General features: G+C 36.0%; 4 protein-coding genes, 1 long non-coding RNA gene and 1 pseudogene across 5 annotated transcripts in view; 2 read left to right on the plus strand and 4 right to left on the minus strand.

The window, feature by feature from the left end:
- The window catches only part of LOC105168930, an 8,572-nt gene extending 7,096 nt beyond the window's left edge, over positions 1-1,476 (plus strand). The window contains exons 6-7 of the mRNA XM_011089142.2: positions 3-171; positions 798-1,476. Coding sequence (XP_011087444.1) covers positions 3-171; positions 798-1,269 — 641 coding nt within the window. The 3' untranslated portion in view covers positions 1,270-1,476. The remainder of the gene's footprint in view (positions 1-2; positions 172-797) is intronic.
- Positions 3,345-4,128, minus strand: LOC110012431 (annotated as a pseudogene).
- LOC105168931 lies at positions 4,970-6,371 on the minus strand. Its single transcript, XM_011089143.2, has 2 exons — positions 5,610-6,371; positions 4,970-5,549 (listed from the first exon to the last, which is right to left on the minus strand). The coding sequence occupies exons 1-2, from the start codon at positions 6,223-6,225 to the stop codon at positions 5,323-5,325; spliced, it is 843 nt and encodes a 280-aa protein (XP_011087445.1). The 5' UTR covers positions 6,226-6,371; the 3' UTR covers positions 4,970-5,322.
- Positions 6,068-6,701, plus strand: LOC110012444. Its single transcript, XR_002287622.1, has 2 exons — positions 6,068-6,211; positions 6,384-6,701. It is a non-coding gene; the product is annotated as an uncharacterized LOC110012444 (long non-coding RNA).
- LOC105168932 (F-box/LRR-repeat protein 3) lies at positions 7,318-11,923 on the minus strand. The gene is made up of 7 exons (XM_011089144.2): positions 11,086-11,923; positions 10,807-10,932; positions 9,863-9,967; positions 9,012-9,411; positions 8,687-8,816; positions 8,315-8,609; positions 7,318-7,882 (listed from the first exon to the last, which is right to left on the minus strand). Exons 1-7 carry the CDS (start codon positions 11,731-11,733, stop codon positions 7,637-7,639), a joined length of 1,950 nt encoding a protein of 649 aa, XP_011087446.1. The 5' UTR covers positions 11,734-11,923; the 3' UTR covers positions 7,318-7,636.
- Positions 13,947-23,810, minus strand: LOC105168933 (protein HESO1). The gene is made up of 9 exons (XM_011089146.2): positions 23,462-23,810; positions 22,379-22,567; positions 21,637-21,813; positions 19,902-20,086; positions 18,633-18,728; positions 17,351-17,396; positions 15,494-15,600; positions 15,254-15,355; positions 13,947-15,173 (listed from the first exon to the last, which is right to left on the minus strand). The coding sequence occupies exons 1-9, from the start codon at positions 23,478-23,480 to the stop codon at positions 14,271-14,273; spliced, it is 1,824 nt and encodes a 607-aa protein (XP_011087448.1). The 5' UTR covers positions 23,481-23,810; the 3' UTR covers positions 13,947-14,270.

The following is a 24,941-nucleotide window of genomic DNA, read 5'->3' on the forward strand; positions in this document are numbered from 1 at the left end:
TCTTTCCCTTGATGTTCATTATCACAGTTGGGAGCATTCTTCTCCTTTTGCTGCAAGTAGCCGCTTTGGCAGCACGGATCAACCCTCCATTCCATCTGTGACTCAGAGAACAGCTAGGAACAGTTCTGATATCCCAAGACCTGGAATGCACCCATTTATTATTGGTCACAGGTTAGTACATTGGTGGTTGAATATTTTATAAGATACGCATGTAGTATCAGTTGTAGGCTATTATGGTGAAATGTCTTCGAGCATAATGGGCGTTATTGATTACACACACCAACAGTAATGAATATCAGTCCTGGTGCCACACTGAGAGAATATTGATAAAGGAAAGATTGATATATTAGTGGAGGGAAGTGACAAGACCTAAGGGGTGGGATTCCTCATTCCCATCTCAAGAAGAAAAACTATAAACCAGTGATGGGGTCACAGAGAAAACCTTTGAGATTGTGAAAAGGGCTAATTTGTTGCTTTGTCTGTATGGAAGTAGGTTTTGGCTCCTGATTTCAATGCAAAGTGAAAATATTGTCGCATTCAGTTCCATCTCATGCAACCAATGCTGCTTTATATTCCTCACTCCATGGCACCCGCGTCGAATATTTTAAGCAGATAAATAATAAAGAGAAGGTTGACAATTAAGTTTATAATTTGTATTTTGGACAACATAGATATAAAATATTAAGTGTATCAAACAGAAAACAGAATTTATGTGCTTCTGCTATTAATAAAATGACTTTTATCTGTCTTGTGCTTTCAACTTCTGGAGTATGTGATGTTTGCATGTATTATGACAGCTCTGCTAGTAGAGCTCCCAGCTCTGTTACCTCATCTGTGATTCCAACTTACCCCGCTACTGTTGCTCGGCCACGTGAACGTCCTCCATCCCTTCAAGCGTATTTTCAGCAGTCAACTAGTGTCCCAGTAGCACGTGCTTCTCTTATATCCACCGGACGAAGATCTAGCAGCCACAGGGGTTTGGCCCAAGTTGCACCAATCGCGTCATCATCAGATCAGTCTAGTGGCTTTTACTTCTTCTCATCGAGCTCATCTGGAAGAACCTTCCAAGAAGCTGAAAATCCCCTTCGTGATCGTTTCAATGGTTGGGAGCGTGAGCACCAGCCTGCCTTCCCCTTAAGCCAGGTCGATAGAGATTCAATATGGGGGCCTTTCCACCCACCGACCGGAGGATCTGATGCTGGAATCAGACACGGCAGTTTCCGCCAGAGGCATGGATCTGAGAGGATGCCATCTCAAAATCGGTCATAGGTATCTTGTTCCCTTACGATTAAAACTTTGATGACTATGACTGAAAATCCAGATTATATATGTGTTTGAGCTACAATCTATAATGTGTAACAAACTATTGCGTGGCATTGGAATTGTCGGTATTCAGCCGCCACAAGTTGTGTGATGGACTTTGGCTACCTCTGGTTTCTATGCCCTTGGGGTAATAAGATCACATGTTTAAATCAAGAGCTTCTTAAGTCGTATTTCAGTTTTTCCCCTGCTGGCTGATTGTTATGTTTGGGAATATCTCCATGAGCTAGATGTCGTTGCATGCTTATATCTATGTGTAAAAACCACCTGTTCGATGGGTCTGATGGTTCAGGACCTACAATGCTTGCTCCAAACAATTGGGGAATTTGAGTTTTTCTTTAGTTAGATGTGCTTGGGATAACAGGATGGATTTTTTCTCATCACCCTGTCTCAGAAATTTAAGGATTTGGGACCTGGAGACTAACCGCAAGCGTTATTCAGATGGAGGTTGCTTCATGCTTGTCTTTATTAATGAGCATAATAACAACAACAATCCATAAGAATAGTAGGGTATTTTGTGATTTAAGATGTGTCTAAATGACCTCATTTCATCTATATATGTATATATATTATGGAACTATCTTTTGAAAAAGAATAATCTATTTAGTTTGTGTCAACATAAATTCATTATGCTCATTTTTTTTCTTCGAACATTCATTACAATGCAACACAACCGGATTCTTGATGAACCAAAGCAAGTGCGGGATATATATATATATATATATATATATGTTAAAAATAATTGCATAATGACATTTTAGATATATTAAATTTCAATTACATAATTATGATCCGGCTCGAAATATGCGACTTTCTTTGGGTGATCTAAATAACCACGTAATCTTTCCAGATCGATTATGAGTCCTGAGGATTGAATCACGAACGTTAGGCTAGTCGAGTTCGTTTCCGACTAAAACTCTCTAACGCTCAAGTTAGTTCTGATCGAGATAGAAATAAGCGATCTAAAAGCGTAAGGTCGAAAGTAATAAATGTAAATTATCTAAAAATGACTTGTATCCGAATTATTTATAAAACCCAAGTTTACATTATGAACTGGGCTACGTGTCTCCATCTAAGCGTCTTTTCGTCTTTGTAATCAAACGGTGAAGTTTCAAGCCCTCCAGCCGAATACCCTTTTCGGGTTCTAACACGGGTGGGGCTCCTAAGATCCTATCTGCGAAATAATTCGCGGATTCTCCTATGCTATGACTGTTTTGCCGTTAAATGAAGGTTTCTTGTCTTTTTACAAAAATAGGGTTAATACCCCCATCAAATTATATTTTCATATATAACTAGCTTATCATATTTGAGGCTCAAAGTACTTAGTACCCTAAAGGTACTAAATAGGGAATGAGCCAATTCTGTTGAACATTAAACTTCTTTTGAAAATTTAAAAAGAAATAAAATGATGGGTGAATTAATAAACAGGAGAAATATAATTTTTTAGGAATATCTTAAAGGAGCAAGTTAGAGTTTTCATAGAGCAACTAAATATTACGAACAAAAATAGACATCTACAAATAGAAAAATCAGTTAATCAATCGAAATTACATATGTTTAAATTATATTAGAATAAATCCTAAAAATGATCTTATATGGAGGAGTCATATATAAAAATGTTTAATAATTTATTCAGATTTAATTATATTCTTTACATAGAGATATTTCATTAAAAAATTAATATTTAATCTACTAAATTATTTTTAGTATTATCATATTTAGCTACGAAATAGTTAATTTGTTTTAGTATTGAAACTTTATACTATGTCTTCAATTTTTCTAAAATTTTCATTCTTTATTCAATATGAAAAGTATTTCATTATTCAACAAAATTTGAATAATTTACTTTATGTATTTCTCTTTAGAATATTATGTGGTAAATTCTATTTACTTGGCATATTAAATAGAAAATGTAGGAGAGTGGGAAATGAAAAAAAAAAAAAAAAACCACAGAAAACAAGTTTGAATGAATAAAAATAATGATGGATCATTTTATATAGTATATAAGGGCATTTTGATAAAATTCAACACAAAAGTGCGTCAAAATATGCATGGGTTGCTCCCTCTGCAAAATTTTGATAAAGTTGAGCCAAAAGATCGCGATTCAAGATAAATTTATGAGAGAAAAGTCTCTCTTAAGGCTGCACTCTTAACATTTAGAAATTGATCAATTGATAAAGATACATGTACTTGATATCCTGCCCAAGAGAGATAACCAGGTTCTAGTAGTCCCACTAAATGGTGATTCTAAATAGAATTCTATATTTTGAAATGAAGCCAATTTTGGGGCCGCTTCATGATAAAAACCAACTAGAAAAACCATTAACGTTGCAAAGACCAATGTACTGATTGCGAGAGTTGTAATTCACTAGTTATTCTATATATTTACTAAATCTAAAAAAAATTAAAGATTATTTGTATTTCTCGAGAACTCCTGCCCACATCACCATTTAATATTTCTTGACCCAATATCGGGCAAACCAGGGCACTTGGCCTAATGTGAGTTGGATCACTTAGCCACACTTCATAATTAGAAAAACGAGCACTGTGGAAATACATGCCGATCAACAAAAGAAAGATGATGGAGAGTTAGCCAAATGGAGACTTTCTAGAGATCTCCAAATCACTAGTATGGCTACCGAAGTTGTGAGCATTAATATGCAGATTCCAGGTCCAAGTGGTAGTATTAAGTCCTTTAGTTATTATTTTTGAAAAATGACTCGATTCGACCCATTGCTCGAAAGAAGTTTTTAAGGAATCTTTATCCATCAAAATTTTTACTTCTAGTTTCGACGAACGAATAATCATTGAGTCATCATCTTTCTGGACAACACATACAAAGAGATCCACCAACAATCAAATAATTAATAAATCTGTGAGATTTTTATAATAAATTTAATTCTCTTCTATTTTTCTATCTCCCATTTATCTATTTTCTTTAGTTCTTTACTAGAGCAATTATTTGAAAAATCGATCCGAGGCAAGCGTTCGAATCTATTATGACATAGTCATGAGGCGCCTCTCACGCCTCCCAACTAAGTTTACCATAAAGGCCAATGATAGACAATAACTCCCCACCAAACACAAGTTACAACTTTCATTACCGTGCTCTCCAAATAGCAACTCTTCTAAAATCTCACTAAAAAAGTATTAAGTTGGAATCACATTCTAGCTTAGGACTCTTATGGTTTCGAAAGTTCCAATTACAGAAATATCAAGAACCAACCACATCACGTTATATATATAAAAAGATTTCATGAATAAGTATTTTATTATATTTACTCCTTTTAACTATTTGAGTATACATTCACACCTTCATAAGTTTCAAAACATTAACGATCAAGAGCAATTTAGTCAATAAAATATAAATACATTTGGATGATGATGGACAAAACAGAAAATTCACTTAAAATTTTTATTAACGTAAACATTCTCCATCTAAAACCCTCACAACAATACCTATAGTCGTAAATAAGTATTTTTTAGGAGTGCTAGTGTAACTTTCAAAATTTTTTAGAAAACATGAAATTTAAAAGGTTCGGGTATAATTAACCCCATTAAATAATCACTTTAGCTAAATATATATATATATATATATATAACACTATATATACATCATCAATTATATGAACGAACGCTTGTACATTCAATTTAGTGAACAAAAGAAGGTAATATATATAACTGCGTTTACATTAATCAAGTACTTACCTCAAAAAAATAAAAATAAAAATAAAAGAAAAAAAGGAATAAAAAAAATTAGGGCCTGTTTGGTTAGGGCTGATAATGATACCCTTTATCAGCCGTTTACTTTTCCATTTACGGCTATGCGGCCCAGTGCAGCCCATCTTGCTTTTTTGGAAAATGTCTTTTTTATCCCTAAATAAAGAGAAAATGACCATCTACCCAAATGAAATTCTGCCTTCTTCCCTCTTCTCCCTCCCACTCCCAAATCTCATCATTTCCCATCATCGTGCCCTAGAACTGGAATATTTCGTCTGAGACTTAGAGACGACGACGTTTGTTTAACCTCATCCAATCCGGGATTTCATCATCGTGCCCCACAATCGGTAGATTTTCGGCTGCGAGAAGACGACGCTTGTTTAACCTCATCCAATCCGGGATTTCATCGTCGTGCCCCACAATTGGGAGATTTTCGGCTGCGCGAAGACGGCGCTTGTTTAAGCTCATCCAATCCGGGATTTCATCGTCGTGCCCCACAATTGGGAGATTTTCGTTGTTTAAGCTCATCCAATCCGGGATTTCATCGTCGTGCCCCACAATTGGGAGATTTTCGGCTGCGAGAAGGCGACGCTTGTTTGAGCTCATCCAATCGGGAATTTCATCGTCGTGCCCTACAACTGGGAGATTTTCGCTTGAGAGAAGACGACGCTTGTTTGAGCTCATCCAATCGGGAATTTCATCGTCGTGCCCCACAACTGGGAGATTTTCGCCTGAGAGAAGACGACGCTTGTTTAAGCTCATCGAGTCCGGGGTTTCGTCATCGTGCCCCAGAATTGGGAGATTTTCGCCTGCGAGAAGACGACGCTTAGTGAACCTCATCCAGTCCGGGATTTCATCATCGTGCCCCAAAATTGGCAGATTTTCGTCTGTGAGAAGGCGACGTTTGTTTAAACTCATCCAATCCGGGATTTCATCATCATGCCCCAAAATTGGAAGATTCCCACCAGAGAGAAGACGGCGGTTTTTACCAGAGAGAAGACGACGATTGTTAAACCTCATCCAATCAGGAATTTCATCATCATGTCCTATGATTGGAAGATTTTCACCAAACAATAGACGACGAGTGGAGCCTTTGGTAGCGATTGAATGGACAGACAGCATGCAAACCATGAGTATACAACATACTGAGATCATGGCCATCGTTTTCTTGGTATTCCCCTCCATTTTCGCGCTTGTTTTTTTTTTTTTTCTTTTTTTTTTTTTTTTTTTTTTTTTACGTTTTTGTTTCCGATTGAAATGGAGCGGAATTGAGAGAATATGATGATTCTTGCCTTTGTCCCCCCTTCCAACCGTAATCAGACGGCCTCTTCTATATATGGCAGGTAAGAGAACTCAACATGAGGTTTGGAGAGAAATAAGAACAAACTGGTGGTCTGGATTAAGGATGCTTCTTCAATCATCAATTAAATTTACTAAAAATATATAGCCTTGTTTGAATTAGAGCCCGAAGAAAATGTTCGTTGATAACGAAGGAGTTTGCGGATGGCCGTCTCTTATCGCTAATTTGCTATAGACTTGGGACGAATGTGAAAGCATTTGAGACAGGTGCGGTCGTTGGAAATAATCCGTCAGAAATTGTATGTGCATCGGATGAACATAATTAATTTTACGTAGGAAGTGATTTTAAAATTTTTATTGAACCTCTGGGAATTTAATTACATGTTTATTAGACAAGTGTCAAGGGGATTTCTGCATATTTGAGCAAACCTCAAGCTGAATTTCTTAAATTTTACAAAATTGGTTGACGTTTAAAGTTCGTCACTTTCATAAAATAAAGATTTTCAAAGAATAAAACCAAATTTCCATTAAAATGTTCAGCTGATATTTAAGCTTTTCTGTTAAGGAACATTAATTAATGGAAAGAGTTGTGCTGTATACAAGAATTTGAATTCCATCCAAAAATTTGGAAAAATAATTTGACATCTATCAATAATTACAGAATATAATTTTTCAAAGTAAGAATATAGTTCGAAATCATGGGTTTAAATCCTACCAAATTTATTAGTATTTGTTTAACTTTATATAGATGTTTCTCTTAATTTTGTGTGAGCTATTGAGTTCTTGTAATCTAATGTATTGATTAAATTAATGTAATTTATTATTATTCTTGATTATTTTCATATATGATTGAATTGATATGTTATTAAAAAAAATAACAAGAAGAATAGATGGATTTGGAACCTTTTTAACATGAAATTATTCATACAAATTCAAAAGAAATATTATTGGAGATCTGAATCCCTAATTTGAAATATGTCAAGCCAAACACAGTGTAGACGTTCTTATCTCAAGCCCACAAAAGCAAGATGATAAGAAAGCTTCTTTACCATTAACTTCCGACACTACTCGAGGCAACCCAGTAAAAGAAACTAGAGTAACCTTCAGTTGTATTTGGCGTCACGACAGTTGCATTCTAGTCCCTTTCCTAATCGACATTGTAATATCATCGTCAATCAATTACATGAACTTTATGTTTTGTTGGAGTCGAGAAAGTCGTGAATGAGAAACGGACCTCACCTGGTTCGCCACCAGAACCAATTTATCTCTTTCCATAAAACGTGTATATTACAACGTTCTAATCCCATCTAATTCTGCAACCCTTTACTTCTAAGGTCTCGATTACTTCAGGAGAAAGGAGTCGCCTCAAGGAGGCAAGCAACTTTACCTTCTTGAGCCGCGCACAGCATGCTCTAAGGGCAAGCTCAAAGCCGCTTACAGATACGTTCACGAGGTTCACCAACTTTGCATCTTGAAGCCGTGTTAAGTTCCCCATCACCATGCATAAGCCCACGTCTGAGATTGCACACCCGCTGAAATTAACCTGCCACGGCCAATTCAAGTAAACAGTTAACGATATTTCAATGCTATTTTTCCTGAGTTATAAGATGTTTTAAACAACTTAGAAGCTCATCCAAACAGCCTTAAACTAATCCGTGTATTCATATGGCACTACAAAGCAAAAACGTATTAAAGAGACTAAATATATTTTAACGGCCAAGCGTCCCCTCTCCCAAAATGCAACGGCTCGATAGCCAGCTTTGAGGTTTTCCTATTCCATCCGCTCATAAAAAATTTTCATTCATGAATGATCGCAAATATGGTTAAAAAAAATTGAAAGAGCTGACAAACACCCGATTATTTCCTTTCCATATCCAGATTGATACATGGCTTCCTCTACAGTAGGTATCACAATTAATGATTAACAGACGCGTTGCATTGCTTTGAGAAAGTACAATTAACGAAGGATAAGTACCTGCCGCAAATTCCTGGAATAGTAAGCGAGAGCCCAAAATCCAGAGTCGTCAATATTCTCACAGCTCTTCAGATCCAATTCAGCAAGTCTCCTGCATCCAGCGGCAAGTTTTCTCAATCCGGTACCAGTAATGTTCGGAAGACCTCGTAACTCCAGGTCAGATAGTTCCTCTAAAGAGCTTAGACACTCCATCCCGCGGTCGGTGACTTTATCGCAGTAAGACAAGATCAGCTTCTGCAATTTCTTGCAGCCACATGATAAAGCAGCTAGGCCATCGTCACCTATTTCCTTACACCTGCATGAAAGTTACCGCCCGATTACATTACAAGCATTTGCCTCGAAGACGGTTATTTCATTTCGAATGTTTCATACCTGTATAAATCAAGTTCCCGAATCTTTCTGCAATTCGAAGCAATATAGGACAACCCCTTGTCGGAAATGTTGGTACATAGTCCAAGTTTCAAGGACATGAGCCCCAAACACTTGGATAGATAATTCAGACCTGCAAAAATTTAATGAGGATATCATAAGGAAGTTGAATTTACCATGTCCTCGGATAGTTAACCCTAAGTTTGGTTTCATTTTGTTGTCCGTTTCCCAAAAATATTCGACATGTCTAATCATTACTATCATGATGAAATTCGTTAAATAAGCAGAAATATATAGCCTTCTCAGGAAAGGTGTCTTACGGGTTTACCTATGTCGTTAATTCCGGGACAATCTGTGAGGTCAACCTCCGCAAGCAAGAAGCAACGCGACCCAATATAGTCAAGACTCCATTCGCTTAGCAAGTTGCAACACTCTAACTTAAGGCATAAGAGATCCCGACAAGAGTCTGATATAGCTAATATTGCGGAATCGGAAAGATCACCGCAGCATGTTAAATTGATTACTTTCAAGTTACCACAGCCGGACACGAGCTGCATAATGCCCGCATCCGTAACTCCTTGGCATTTTCCCAGCCAAATTTCAGTCAAAAACTTGCAATTTTCACTGATAATTTTGAGGGTAGCATCAGAAAGTCGGGTGCCATCAATTCTGAGCACTTTCAGCTTCTTCAGGCCCTTAAACTGGTCATAGAAAGTAATGGGAAGACCCTGATATTCCAAGTCATAGTTACTCCAAGTGTCTAAACAGAAGAAAACTTCTAAAGAATTCAGTAGAAAATATTAAAATTGACACGAAAAGTGTATAATAGTAACAATATAATTATTAGTGACAAAAATTATAAAAGTTGTCAATATATAAAATTAATGACACATTTACAGTAACAACTTAGAGACTACAATGACATCAAATATAGTTACAATTTTGTTTTTTGTAACTACAGTGACAACTTTGTATATAATCTTTGTTTTTCACTAATTATTGCTGCGGAATAATTGTTACTACTAAAACTATGACAATCATTCCAACAACCAAATAAAAGTTATTGTCACTTAATACATAATTAGTGACAATTTTAATATCGTCACTCAATTTCTTTGTTGCAAACATTCTCATTTTTTTTTTTTGTTGTGATAGCCCAGAACTGGAATCTTTACTTACCAAAAAACAGTAGCTAGCGTGAAGCTGCAACAAAGAGTTGTGTCCTTTGACAACTGAACTTAATGCAGAAGGGGTCAATTTGTGGCACCTTGATACATCGAGTACCTGGCCGCCAAACAAGAAAACAAATGTGCACTTTAGCCAGTTATACGTCCAGTATATCATTTATTCTCAGCCTCTCAGGTGTCCATAAATATCTCGAACTTCTATAGACATATAATAAATTACCGGCTACTCACTAAAACTCGATAGGAAACATTATTCTTAGGGTAAATTACAACTAGCTCCCCTTCCCTAGCAAAGACCCCATACCCCCTTCGAACAGCTTGTTGTAAGAGGGTATTTGTAATTTTTCAAATAAGGAGGTATTTGTAATTATGGAAAACCTCAGGAGAGCCTGTTTTAATTTACCCTTATTCTTACGTAATTAGGTTTAAAAATTACAATAACTTCCGAGCACAACGTTTAGTCTCCCGAGCTTGATAGTACTAATTAAGTTGCCATTTGACAATTACTGATATGTATGTATATCAGTAAATAAAACAAAACAACATTAGATAACCAGCATGCATAAAAGAAGAGGGCTGAAGGTAGAAACATAACACCAAAAAAGAAAAAGAAAGATATCTCACAAGAACGAATTAATTTCTCAAATGTATCAAAAGGAATCAGATAAAGTACCAGGAACGAACGGAAAAAATCATCAAATTACAACTATAGTAAGTTAAATCCTATGGCATCCTTTTCAAATTACAAACGTATCTCATTACACAACAACACTCTCAGGTTTCGGAATTACTGAGGAAAAATAATTGTATTGCATCAAATCATCTGACTTTGTACTTTATAGTTTAGACATTTCCCTTTTCTTTTGCATCTTCCAACTTAATCCAAGATCAAGATATATACAGCTAACGATACTACCAATTAAGCAATAAACCAACCTGAAGTGAAGGGCATCCTTTTCCAATATACTGCAACCCCATATCATCTACCAGCCCACACCCAACCATTTGCAATATCTCCAGCCTCTCCATTCTACTAATCCAACGCAACGACTCGCTCGTGACCTTGAACAGATCAAATTGATGATCATCAGTTACTTTAAAAATATAATCAAAGAATTTGTGCAAAAGTGATACAGCATAATAGGAGTCTAGAGCAGCAATGAATGAATGATAATATGTATACAGACGACACATTTTAAGTATACAAATCAAGACCTTTAAGTATGAGATGTCGAGGTGCTTCAATTGACCACATTTCTTGGACAGAAGTTCAACCCCAATATCGGTTATCTCGAAGCACCACTTTAAGGAAAGTTTCTCGAGCTTCGGGCACCCCACCGCCATTTTGGCCAATCCCACGTCCCCGATGTTCAAACACTTGTCCAAACAAAGTTCCCTGAGGCCCGCCGAGGCGGACAGCGCTGCTGCCTCAAGATCGCCGAACCCAGAAGAGTAACATAGGTCGACGCTCTCTAGATTCACGCAGTACCTCACCAGGGTTTCCAGCCCCCGGAATCTCAAGCCGGGGCAACGACTCAGCTTCAGGCGCTTAATCCTTGGAGCCCAGATCGGGGCGGAGGAGGAGGACAGGAGGAGGGGGATGGAGGCGTCATCGATAGAGGGGCAGACGGAGAGGTCGAGGGAGGCGATGTGGGGTAGTTTGGAGAGTAGAGAGGGGAGGAACTCGGGACGGAGGACCCGGATGTGGGTGCGATGCAGGGAGTCAACCCGGTAGAAGGTCTTGCATGTGAAGCGGAAGGATTTGCGATCGGAATCGTGGGGCAGTAGGGAGAGGATGTTGAGGAGGAGGTCATCCGTGAGAAGAGTGAGTATCGAGGAAGTAGGAGTAGTAGTGGAGCCCATATGCTGCCTGGGGAAGTAATTGAGGTGGGAGCGGCGGAGTGTAGTGTGGAGGAGGGGTTGAGGGCGGGGGAGTTAGTAGCTGCTAACGTTGTAAAAGAGTAACATGAGAAAGTAAAACCGTTGAAGAGAGAGAGATAAGTGGTTGAGAGAGAGAGAGTGATAAGTGATCTACAGTGGATTTCCCGATGTTACATTTATAAGTACGAACAGCAACACTCTCTCTCCTCCCCCTCTCTCTCTCTCTCTCTCTCTCTCAAACACACACACTATTTTTTTGTTAAAAAAAACATACACATACATCTAACTTTTTTTCTTGTGTAATAAAAGTAAAAAAAAAAAAATTCTTCAAACACTTTTTCTTCAAGTCAAATTGGAATTATTTTTTATTTTTGAATTATATATACAAATAAATTTAGGTGGACAATTATCCCATCTAATTTTTCAAAATTTCGATTAGGATTATTCCGTCATTATTTTTGAGTAAAAAACATATAATAATACATTTTTAATAACTAAACACTAACTTGTATTATATATTTTCAGAAACGACATGACAAAGTTATTATATGTTTTGAGAAACCACATGACATAGATATAAGGTAAAAGTTTTAATATTTGACATAATAAAATAATATATTTAATTCATTAGAAATTTAATAAAAAAATGCAAAAATGAGGATGAGAATTTATTGGGCAGTGATGTCATGGATGATGGAACGATAGATGCAGTGCACCCACTTGTGGACAGTTTCTTCCTCAAGGTCAAAGAATACGTCAAACGAATCCTGACAGTCCATTGGCTCACCCCCACCATCAATGGACGGCTGGATAAGGCGTGGACGGAACAGTCCATGTGACACCGCGTGGAATCTACAAAAAAGTAGTGGCGTACGGGGGGAGTACGAAAGTCGCAACGACAACGAGTGTGGGCCCTACTGACCGTACCTATCTGTAGATCAGGGGGGAAGATGGTCAGATTTCAGTTTTCAATTAATTTCTATTTAATAACTAATTATGATAATTAATAATATCTTAATTTCATAATTAGAAATGATAAGATTGAAGTTGAGATTTCATGAATAAATTCCAACCTCAATAGATGTTTGGCTTTTTTTATCCATTTTACGTGAGATTTCATGCTCTTTGATTATTTTTCTAGTCTTATATTTTTCGTTTAATTTTAAATAAGTATTAGATTATTTATCCTTTCAAAACATCCACAAATTTGTTTAGATAAATTAAATAGTAATATAACTCAAATTTTACTTTGTTATCTATTAAAACTTTTTTTTATTTTTAAAATTATTGATTATTTTAATTTTGAATTACCATTGACGCTCATTTTAGTTTAAAGTTCGAATTATTTAATTTCACAATCTTGGAGGATTTACATGTAATAAAGGTATATTTGATTTAATTTCTTAAATTATAAAAAATTAACCGGTAATTACATCGAATTTCAGGAGGTGTGATGTAATAATCTCTTATAAGAAGAAGTTTTTATGTTAATTTTAAAAAATTTGAGACTTGCAACTTATATACCTCTAAAATCCCTAGTTCCATAGCATAGGAGAACCATTTCTAGCCAACTCTACACTACTTTAGAGGATAATTCAATGGTTTGAGCTTAAAATTTCTTGATTTGACAAACAGATGAATGTGTTGGGTGTGTGCGTGATAAAAGAAAAGATCCATAGCCAACTCTAGGCTCAAGTCACGCTTTACTCCTAACCAATGCTCTTCTCATCATTCTTCAACGTTAGCACTTAGCTGCACCCAAGCTTCATCTTTGTCATGGCTAAATCACCAAAACTCGAAACCACAAGCAATGAGACTTACTTTCGATTCCCACAGCTAAGCCGTTGCGCTGAGCATTTGTCGCTGACTCATTCTTCAATAAGCACACGGCTGATACGCTCTAACTCCTTCCATTGCTAGAGAATTTTCCATTTCATAATCATATCTACTCTTTTCATTTCATGCTTCACTCGACAGTATTATTTCAGTATTGATCGCCCCAGGAGTATTTAACGTTGCAAGGAAGTCATAGCCGAAACACAAAGATGAGCTTGTCCCAGGCAAAATTTTACAGACTTTTACTCCATATCATTCAATATATGCCGTTGGTTCACTTCACACATCAATAACCATAAAGAAATGGTGCCTATACCTAAGAGAAGCATTACCCTCCAATGAGTAATGACACCAACCCAAGAGCAATGGTACAGCCAACAACTTTATTAAGATCTACAAAGAAATTTCTAAGTATCAAATAGTTAAAACCCGTCAATCGTTGATAATATCTTCACAAGAGGATTTCAGTCCCAGTATCCTATTGGACATCCAAAGATTTGTGCTTCCCCAGACAAAGAGTTACAAACTACAAACATATTTGCCGCCAACATTGCACAATGACGGACAAGAATTTAAGCAAAAGCCTAAACATGTAATTACATACATTAAAAGCCATTACTAACAATGAGAAGCCATGCTGACTTGCACCTTCAGCTCTCGTTACTATGTAATATGTATATGCACTAAAACCTTCTGTTGTACGGTTCTCTTCTCCAGAGAGAAGCTGAGGTTCCACACCAACCTCCCTCACTTGATCGCTGAGCTCCAGCTGTATGTTGCTGTGTCCATCCCCAGCCAACACCAGGTTGCTGTGCTCCTCCATAGCCTGTGGTTTGCTGTGCTCCTCCCCAGCCTGTGGTTTGCTGCGCTCCTCCCCAGCCTGTGGTTTGCTGTGCTCCTCCCCAACCTGTAGTTTGCTGCGCTCCTCCCCAACCTCCGGGAGTGGGTTGCCGTGCTACTTCCCAGCCTCTCGCACAGGGTTGCTGAGTTAATCCCCAACCACCTGCAGCAGGCTGCTGAGTTCCCTCCCAACCTCCGGCATACACCCCTGCCCAGCCTCCCATAGGTTGCTGCCTTTCCCTTGGGTCAAAAGGCTGTTGAGTTGCTACCCGGCCTTCCACCTGTGCTGCTTCCTGACTTCCACTAGGCATTCCTCTCCAACCTTCAGCCGTCCGCATCTTTTTGGTTGAAACAGAATCAAGTAGAATAGCTTGCTGTACTGGCTCCTGGCTCCCGGACTGTATTCCCGTACGACCTTCAACGGGGGTTATTCTATATGGAAGGGCAGAGTCCAGATGCAGAGCTTGTTTCCTTCTTTTCCCAGATACTAATCCTTTTGTCTGGTTTGCTTGAGAGGGAATGCAAGGCAATGCTGCAATTGAGTGCAAATGTGGAGTACCTCTAGGAATTCGGATGGGGATTCCATCTTGGCCAAACATAAGGTCTCGCAGTTCAATTCCAATCTGCCCATCGATGAAGGAGAAAATATGGCGGATAGAGATGTCTATACATTTATAAATCTGTTTCACTTCTGCTAGTCCCACAGCTCTGGCAACATTTTGGGACTGATCAGTAAAATCCTCCACCTGTGGAGATTGCTAATTACCATATCTTGTTGCATCTAAGAGCATAAAATATTCAAGTCCAAAGAGGGAAGTATAATTACACTAATAGAGGCAACTTTAGAATCCCAGGTTTTGGATGTCCAAGATCCACTGCATGTGCTCGCACAGAGACCTTTTGGCCAAAGTTTTTCAACAGAAGATAACTGCAAGGTTAAGAAAACCAGCAATCATTTATCACTGGACAAGAAATTGAAATGTAAAAATAATGGTTTTTAAGATAAAGAAAAATGCATTCCTCCTAGAACCGATTAAGCTAATAACTGCCAAAATATAAGCACCACCTTGATCAGTAGAGTGACGAAGAGCTCAGCCAAAGTTTCTCTGTTTCTTTTCCCGTAATTTACAAAATTTGACAGTGATTTCACCACCGTTGCAGGATCGGTGCCATCTAGAATATATAAAAATCAGTCAAAAACGGGATATGAGAAAAGAAAGTGAGACAGTAGCTATTCTCACATAATGCAACCGAAGCACTTTCAAATACAGTTAAGATAGATTCGGATGAATAATAATTTCTGAATCAAGAAGGCAGCATGGAAGCCAGTAATATCCTAATTATTTATATTACTAGTTATGTGTGGTTAATGTAAAGAAAGTTAAGCAGTTATATGATAAAGATGACAAGCATAAACAGTGAGTAATAGGAGCCAAAGAGCATTCGTGCGCAAAAAATGAGTCGTGAGTCGTGAGTATATTTATGTTTGTATACACAAAAAATCACACGCATTAGATGCTTACATCTGCTGTTAAATTCCTTTAAAGAAATTCGGCAGTCAAATTACGCTAAGTCTATGATGAAAATATTTTTTGAAGAGAAATATGATGAACCTAACTAAAGTGATCAAACTCAGATGCATGACACAATAGAATAAGGATGCCAATTTCCAAAAGTAATAATACATCCAAATTTAGAAGCAATATATGCTTGATGATACATTCAGCCTGTTTACACAAACTTAAATGGAACACCTTTGAAACTGCTTCAAAAAGCATTTTGACCTGTTTGGTTATGGTGTTTCTAATCATGCTTTTCTGGGTTTAAACAAAAGAAGTTACAATTTACAAGCCGGCTGGATGCTGCTTCTGGTTGTTGATGGAATATCAATAGTAAATAAAAGCTAATTTAGGCATTTATGCCCTTAAACCTTCATCATAATCCCAAAATCTCCCTTGTTTCTCAAAAAGCAATTGTACTTCTTTAACTAGGACTAATTTGAAAATATATATTTTCGACAATTTAATACATAGCTTTCAGAAAGAATGATCAGTTGATCACTTTTATGGAACTTATAATTTTCATATTGAGCCTTACATGAGACTTTTTCAACTTTGTGAAAATGTTGCCACCACATACGCACAGGGAATACAATAAACAAGTACAATTGTAAATAGTAAGAGCTTTAGACTTTTACTGTTAAGAAGTATGCTGGATAATGTGAAATAGTATTTTGTGGTGGTATATATAAGTATGCATACTATTTGACATCCTTAAATTTTATTAAATATAACATATATAGATTTAATCACTCTTACCATATACCAAACAGGTATCATTTTTAGTTTATTTATTTAGTAATTTTCTGATATTTGACTTTACATATATATACACTACAAAAGTATTTTAATATATAATAGATCAAACATTCAATAAACTGAGTACACTCTTAAATACATGAAAATTATATACATAAGAATACAAATATATGCTTTTTATATTAAATTTTAAAAAATAGTATATTAGTTTATTTTATTTAGTAAGCCAATTTCAAAATCCATGGGTAATTTAGACTTTCAAACATAAGAAAGCAATTTTAGACCACTATTACAATTTACTTACATAAGTTTTTCAACTTAATTATACTTTTCAAAAAATTTTGGCACTTATTCAAATTTTTCAAAAAGTCGGCACTTCCTTGAAAGCACAAGTTTCTACAAACATGCTCATCATTCACAGTCTAATTATGCACTCTGGGTGCTAGACACACTTAGACCCATCCTTTAACTGCGGGGAAGTTGGATACCAAAGGCAGGTTTAGTGACTACATGGAGGTCATAACAAAGTAACCATACTCAAAACTCCAGTCACCCAGCGTTCACAAGAATATGGAATGGAATAGAATTCAGTTCAAAATAATTACCCTTGAATATGGCAGAAAAGGGAGGAAGAATAGGAGGATCCCGAGTCTGCAGAAAAGGAGGCCCGTTGGAGTGAGGAGAGTAAAATTAAGTAAATCAAGAAGTACCGGAAAGGGCAGAAAGTAATTAATAATAGCTAAATTGCTAAAGCCTGAATGTAAATGCGGGTAAGAAAGATAATCAAAAAGCAGCATCAACATTTTATTTTAGTCCGGACGACACACACCATTAGGTATTCTTTGTGCCAAACACAGTAGCAGCTTCAGATGACTTAGTATAGCATGAGAGGACAAAATGGAAAGACTAATCACAATACACTAAAGAATAAACCATATTCAAAGGAAAAAAAAATTACTAAGGCATACAATCCTAAAGCAAAAGAAAATACTGAATTCAATATCTAACTCTAAAAATAATCATGCAATTGAAAGCATGCTAGATACCACTTGTATGCTGATTACCAACCAAGCAGACAGGAAGACACATCAGTAAATACGGGTTCACAACAATTATCAACACGAAGAATGAGATATGAGAGACTAAATTTCTGATATCAATTGTCCTTATCATTTTTCTTCAATCATTTCTCTGTTATTGACTGTTGCTGCGACCTGTCAGTTAGTCATTATTTTCCCTTAGATCACCTCATTCTTGCTCCTTATTCTGCTTTTTTTCTTAGCCTTTATATTCTCAAGAGCTACTTCACATTGAAAAAAAAGATTAAAAGAAAGAGATGAGAAGACGTAAGTTAGTACAGGCATTAAATGGGCCTTGAGAAAGGAGGAGAAAGTTTATGGTCAATACTTCATCTCCCCTTTCCATTAGCAGCCGCATCACATAGTTGCTGATTTTTCCTCCTGTCTTTTAGATTTTGAGCAACATTGAAAGGCTTGTCATGAATTCTTCTTTCCCATGTATCAACATACTGCATGGAATTATCTTAAGGCAATCCACCACGGATTTTCATGTTTAACTTTTACAGAGCATATTTATCAGATAATATCAATCAGGCATCAAAAGTAAACATATTACAAATTTGTCTATGCATTTAGGCCAAGCCTGGTCTTCTAGGTTATCCCCCTGAAACAACTATAACCCCAAAAACAAGAGAAGGAAAACAAAGAACAATATGAAGCAGCAGCAAGACAGATGAGGAGCAAAAGCAGTCTATAATTGAATCACAGCATCTTAGGTGTAGTATTGGTGTGCAAAGAATCAAAGCAAATGTCCGATGGAAAAAATTGGGTAAACTATAAGTAATAAAGTATGTGTCGAGAAGTATACCTGCAAATGAAACGCGACTAATAGTATTATGGACAGAGAATTCAAAGTTTTATCTTTTGAACTGTTGATATTGTGTGCTTTCGCCCAAGTTTTCATCTGCAGAGATAGATCAGTCAACTCTCATTAGAACATGCATTAGGGATTATTTTTGTTAAATAACTAAGAATATAAATTGTCCAATATATACTTCTCTTACAGCAGACATTAGAAAACTTAATATGTGGTTAAGACCTTTGAGACCTGCCATTCATTTTGCACTAGCTACACATCAGTATTAATGTGGTATAAATGGTCAAAAAGATAAGACTTTCCAGTGATATTTTCCCATTTTTTTGTGTCTCTCATGGCTTTTCTGAAACCTGTGAGCTACATCTAAAGGAGCAATTTTTATAACTGTTGCGAAAAAGGCAAACTGTGCCCAAGAATCCATTGACTTTGTCTAATGCTCTACAACAACAAAATTCCCAGTTTCTTCTATCTTAATTAGTTGCAAGCAATTGCCTGATACTCCATCAAACTCAGTTCCCACTCTTAATCTTCATCATGTTACACCAAAGTCAGTAGCACTGTTAAAATCCCTCTTATCATTGTCGGTTTCTTAGCACTAAACTCATTCCTATTTCATCCCAAATCAAATAACATAGGAGAGTTCAATTTTCTGCTTCAGAGAGCTGTCCTAAAGAAGTTGGATTGAGGACAAAGGAATAGGCAACACAAAAATTAGGGTAGCAAAGAAATTTTGGAGGATTTCATTCAAAATTTGTGTTCGATCAATGAATCAGCAAACCAAGAAACCTAGTACAGATGCCATAAATGCATGGAGATAGATTCTTCATAATCTCAAGCTGTATATGAGATGACCACAACCATTAGGTGTAAACTCAGGCCTTGGGCTCAAATCATAAAATGGAGCAGCTACATGGGTTTACTCACAGGCTTGCCAAGCTGGAGACGTCTTTGTCTAATCATCACCACAACCCAGCAAACTCAGGTGATCAGAAACACCATTGTTCTAAAAAGAAAAGACTATATATTAACTTCCCATCCAAATAAGATTGGATACGAGAGAGCACCTAAATCAACTAGTATTCTAGCATATAGCCCTATCAGATACACTTAAGTCACAAACAAGAAAACATACATTAAACCAGCACGCCCCCAAGTTTGGTGGAATCAGGAGGATTGAAAGGTTGAATATAGATAAGAAAAAGCTAAAAGATTGAATGTCAAAATAAAGAAATATAAAAAGATGGAAGACAGGCACTTTACCAAAAAGCTCAACTTTTGAAACCTTTCATCAATGGATGAGATAATATGAATAATCTGGGACTTCAAAATCCCATCCCTATTTTCAACTGATATATCACACTCGACTCCAGTTCCACGATCAACACATTTCAGAATAGGCACCTTGGCTGTGGTAATCGGAAGGACCCCATAAATATGTCCTTTACCTAAAGCAAAGTAATGCATACATGAGGACTTTTAACCAACCTCAGTTCTTTAAGTCACATGGTAAAGTACAGAATAGAACATGCATCTATCTACAGGACACAAAAGGTACAGTAGCAACCCCATCTGATAATTATATGAAACAGTTCTGACAACTGAACTAATATTATTCAGTAATCTACAACAAGAATGAAAGAAAGAGGAAAATAAGCTACTCCTAACAATGTCTCCATTTCTTACAAGATTTCTTTGATACATTAGATAAAAGGAAATAACTCCTAATGGAGAGCACCAGCAGTCCTTCAGCAGGTAATAGTCAAGCACTAATTCAAACAAATCCAGAGCTCCAGATGATACAGAGTAAGATAACAGGTAATTGTTAATTGTTTCAGAAACAATGTGTTGGAAGAACTTTCATAGTAGATTATCTCTAGCATTCCATGCAAAATAAGTAAACCCAGTATCACTACCTACAGTCTCCAAATACTTTTGTCCCTTCTCTTTAAAAAAAACTATACATAATTTTCCTTTAGAATTTTTAAACCTTGTGATTGTCTATTTTACAATTAATATATAAATGGACAAAATGAAGAACTTCCCAGCCCATTAATAGTTGAAAAGTGACATCCGAGAAATTGCAGCCTAGTGTCAACAGCATGCTAGGACACTAAGAAACTAGGACATCATTTTCTCTAAGCATGTGTTCCAATTTTCACTCCTCTCTACCTCTAAAGAGTTGCAAAGCATCTGCCAAAGTTGACAAATTAATAGTATCATGCAAAATGTGGAAGCAACTACTTCAACCAACTAGTACAGCATTAGTTTAGAATATAGGCACCAAGACCCTCTTGTAATTAAGTCGACCATAAATCACAGGACACAGTCCATAAAGTTTGCTCTTTCTTGTCAAAATGTACAGTTAACTGAATGCTCTAAATCTTCTGCAGTTTCAATATTAATCTATATCTAATTGCAGCAAACATCTGAGTTAGAAATGTTAAGAGTTTGAGTTTTGTCCTCCTTATAGATATAATATAATCCCTGAGAAATGCTAAGTATAGCGTAAAATTCCTGCAAGGAAAAGAACAAACCGACTTGTGAAGAACAAATTCTCCACAAGTCTATTCAAGTAGGTGTTATATTTGGAAATCAAAATGTTCAATGAATAGTTGATCATCTTGAATATCCAAGAGAAGTTAACCCGTAAAAGAATAGATCGAACTCCTTTGGGAACCCTTTTATGATATCAATACTACCCTTTTCTCCAACTAGATACAGAACTTCACCCTTACATATTGCGTCGCAATATAGATCAATAGATCGATACGTGTTGCAACTGCCTTTCTCCACAGTTATTCCACGCATCTTAAAACTGCTTTTTATATTAAAGTAACAGACGATTCCTAAAAGAGAGGCACGATTTTTTAAGGCTAAACCGAACAAAAATTTTGAGAAGTAAAAAAAGACTAAGCAAGATAAATATGGTCATAAGTACAGTGGAATATAGGACAATAAACAAAAAGAACGACAAATTGAACACTGAAAAATTTACTCTGTATAGCATATAGCTTTCTTGCAAACTTTCTCAAAGTCTGGATCTTCTTCTCGCGAGGAAAAGCAACTCCAGTGGTCCTAAAATTCACAGAGAGATCTAAATCACTGGTGGTGCTGAAAAGATCCATTACAAAAGAACCAAATTCCACAATGACAGGAATTTCTTTTGAGTTGCCTGAAAAGAAATGGAATAAAAGGAAATAATAAGATTTTACCCAAGACAGTAAAGGCAACAAGAAAGTGGAAAATACTATATCATAATTGTAAATAGGCCAAGGCATCTTTTTCTGGTGCGATGAAGCCCAGACTTAATAGGGTGGGCTCGGCTGGGGTTTCTATAAAATAAAAGAAAAAATAAAGCTAAAGATATTAACAAATTAGCTTTTCTATTGAAACTTTTGGCTCAAAGATTAAAAATCTAATCTTGAACTTGTGGCTTTTGGTAAAAAATACTAATGGTATAAAAACATCAATTATTTATGCAAAAATGAGCCATGCTTCATTAAGGTGTGCGCCGCCCCATGCGCCACGGCTCCGGAGCACCACGCGGCTTTAACAACTATGTATTGGAATAGAAATTAATAAATGACTAAGTGAAATTGTAGGTCAATAAAACAAGTAGCACACATGAAGATAGCTTCTTTCACAAAAATGAACAAGTAATGATACATGACATAAGTTCTTCCAAGAAATACTACAGCCCATAGGCTATCATAAACCATGCATGCCCAAGAGATTACCATAAATTTCCTTCGCAATCTCATTAAAGACACGAACTAAATCTCTACGAACTTCATAATCAGTTGGTTTTGGGCGCCGACTGGCATAAACATCTTGAAGCAGTGGCTCAAGTGCAGAAACTCGTTCCTTAGTTACTTTAAGAACCTGCAGTTTCTTGTTTTCAAACTTTTCTGCTTTCTTCTGCAGAACTGAAACCAAAGCATCAAAAGACATAAGAACCATGATAGGGATCACATGCAGAACATTGTCATACTAGTAGATTAGCACTACTCTAACGGTGATGTCTGCAAAGCTAATTACTTGGCTGCAAAAGAGGACCTGGGGCTGTTTTTCAACATCTATTAGCTGTAATAAGAACTTGAATTTGACAAGCTACAATAAATCTAAACATCCGATGCTTTCTATGTTGAAATACCAAAAGGATACTGAAACAAGAAAAGAAGGAAGATACTATAAGCAAGCAATTCTCATTAAATTCACCTGATGGAACTAGCACGATCAAGAATTTTGTTTAGATGAACTGAAATACACACAAACAAGGACATATTAACCTCCCTCCGCAGCACAACTCTCGGGTCCAAAGATTATGACTGAAAATTTTTTTATACTTATATCCCTTGACTAAAAATACAAGCTTTGTAACAAAAATCCCATTATTTATTCTTCATAAACTTGTAGTTTCTGGGACTTACATTCTCTTTTTATTTTCTAAGATCTCATATGCTAAAGCATCAGGACAACTGCACAGGTGCTCTAACCCCATTCCACCAAGAAAAACTTTAACAAACAAAATTTTAATCAAAACTTCGAGTTCCAGAGAATGTATCATTATACTAAAGCCATCAGTAATCTGTTTGCCAACATATACACAATCTAAATCTTCATACCACTGCAGCCAAAACTAAGGAATAAAAGATGAATCATGTCAGAATTTATCCGCACAAGATAGTTATCTTTTCTCTATTTTCGTGTGTAAATACACAAGTAAAAACCCCCATAAATTCTACGACGGTTTCATCATTCAACATAAAATCTAACGCACCCCACATGCATATATGTCTGTGAATGCTTCAAAATCTCACCTTTTGCCCGCAAAGCCATGCCCCAAGATAACAGCAACTCACAGAACAAAATACATAACAAAACTTAGCTATACAAGTCTGAAAATTGTTTCTTCAATTCAATTTTCCTGTCATGGGTTTTTCTTCCGAATGATTAACTGGCAACGAAGAAGATGGATGGGCTGTTCGTGGACTTCGATGCCTTTCCGGCTTTATGCAATTAAGAACTCAAGGGTACAACGATTTATGGGTGAGGTGCAATTCCCTTTGCCCCAAAATGTGTGCTTTAGTAGTTTGTAAATGTAACGTAGATGGCATTGCCCCGCCCTAAATTGATCAATTTGGATCACGGCTGATTATCAAATTTTCAAAATTGCTCAAACCGTTGGAATTAAATTGGATTAAATTATAAGCTATGATTTATTTAATCAATTATTATCATAAGATAATAGTAAAGCTTCACTACATTTAAAGATTCCCTCGGAATATAGAACTAATAAATCGTCACAAACAATCATAATTCATCAGACATTTTTTGTGGAGATTCAAAATTTATGATAATTCAGTTAAATTCTTGTCAAATATTGTGATACTTTTTATTTAAATTCTTTAATTAATTTGTCTATGTTTTTCAATTATGTAATTTTTGTGGAGATTCAAAATTTATGGGATATTAATTCAAACATATTTGAACAATAATGTATTCTTGTCAACTCGAGTCATTTACCGTCTTGATTTTTTGACCCATAACAAGACTTTTTAATACACAAAAATGAGATCCAATTTCTAACTCACTAACATTCTTTCTTTTTTTTAGGCAAACGTGAATTTACGAGCAATAATGTATTTTTCAGATTGATTAAATGATGTATTTTTCATATTGAATTTGCACTGTTGGTTAGTACATTCAATCTTACTAGTAAAAATGGCTAACCAAAACAATTTCTGGCAAAGGTAAAGAATTTAAGGAAAATATATTGTAGTTTTATGTACTAATAGAAAGCAAAAACTATTGGAAAATACAAAACTGTAAGATAGTTGAAACTTGAAAGTGCTAATTTTAGCAATTCTTGGCAGAAGCTGAGAATTTAAAGGATGTGATATTGTAGTTTCATGTACTGATACAAGCAAAAATATCATGTATGTTTAAGTCGCACAAATATTGAAACACATAGGGATAATTACACTCTTTTATTTTAAGATTTTGTGTAATTATACGTATATTTCATGTTATTTGAAAAATTATATCTAGTATATTGAAGTTTGCCTTCCTTAATAAATAAATTCATCCGTTAGTTAAGATTCACCAATTTTGCTAATATTAATAAATAAAAAATAATTAGAAAAACTCTATATTTACCCCCTATTAACTTACGACTGACTTATAAAGAGCAAATAAATTTTTTTTATGACCAAATTATCCTCATACATCTTTACAGGTTAATGCTTGTGAAAAAGTATATCTTCACCATTATAAAAGTAGTTTAGTTTGAAAAAAATT

This window comes from Sesamum indicum, linkage group LG8 (genome assembly GCF_000512975.1).
Source record: "Sesamum indicum cultivar Zhongzhi No. 13 linkage group LG8, S_indicum_v1.0, whole genome shotgun sequence".
In the NCBI taxonomy this organism is placed as follows: Eukaryota; Viridiplantae; Streptophyta; class Magnoliopsida; order Lamiales; family Pedaliaceae; genus Sesamum; species Sesamum indicum.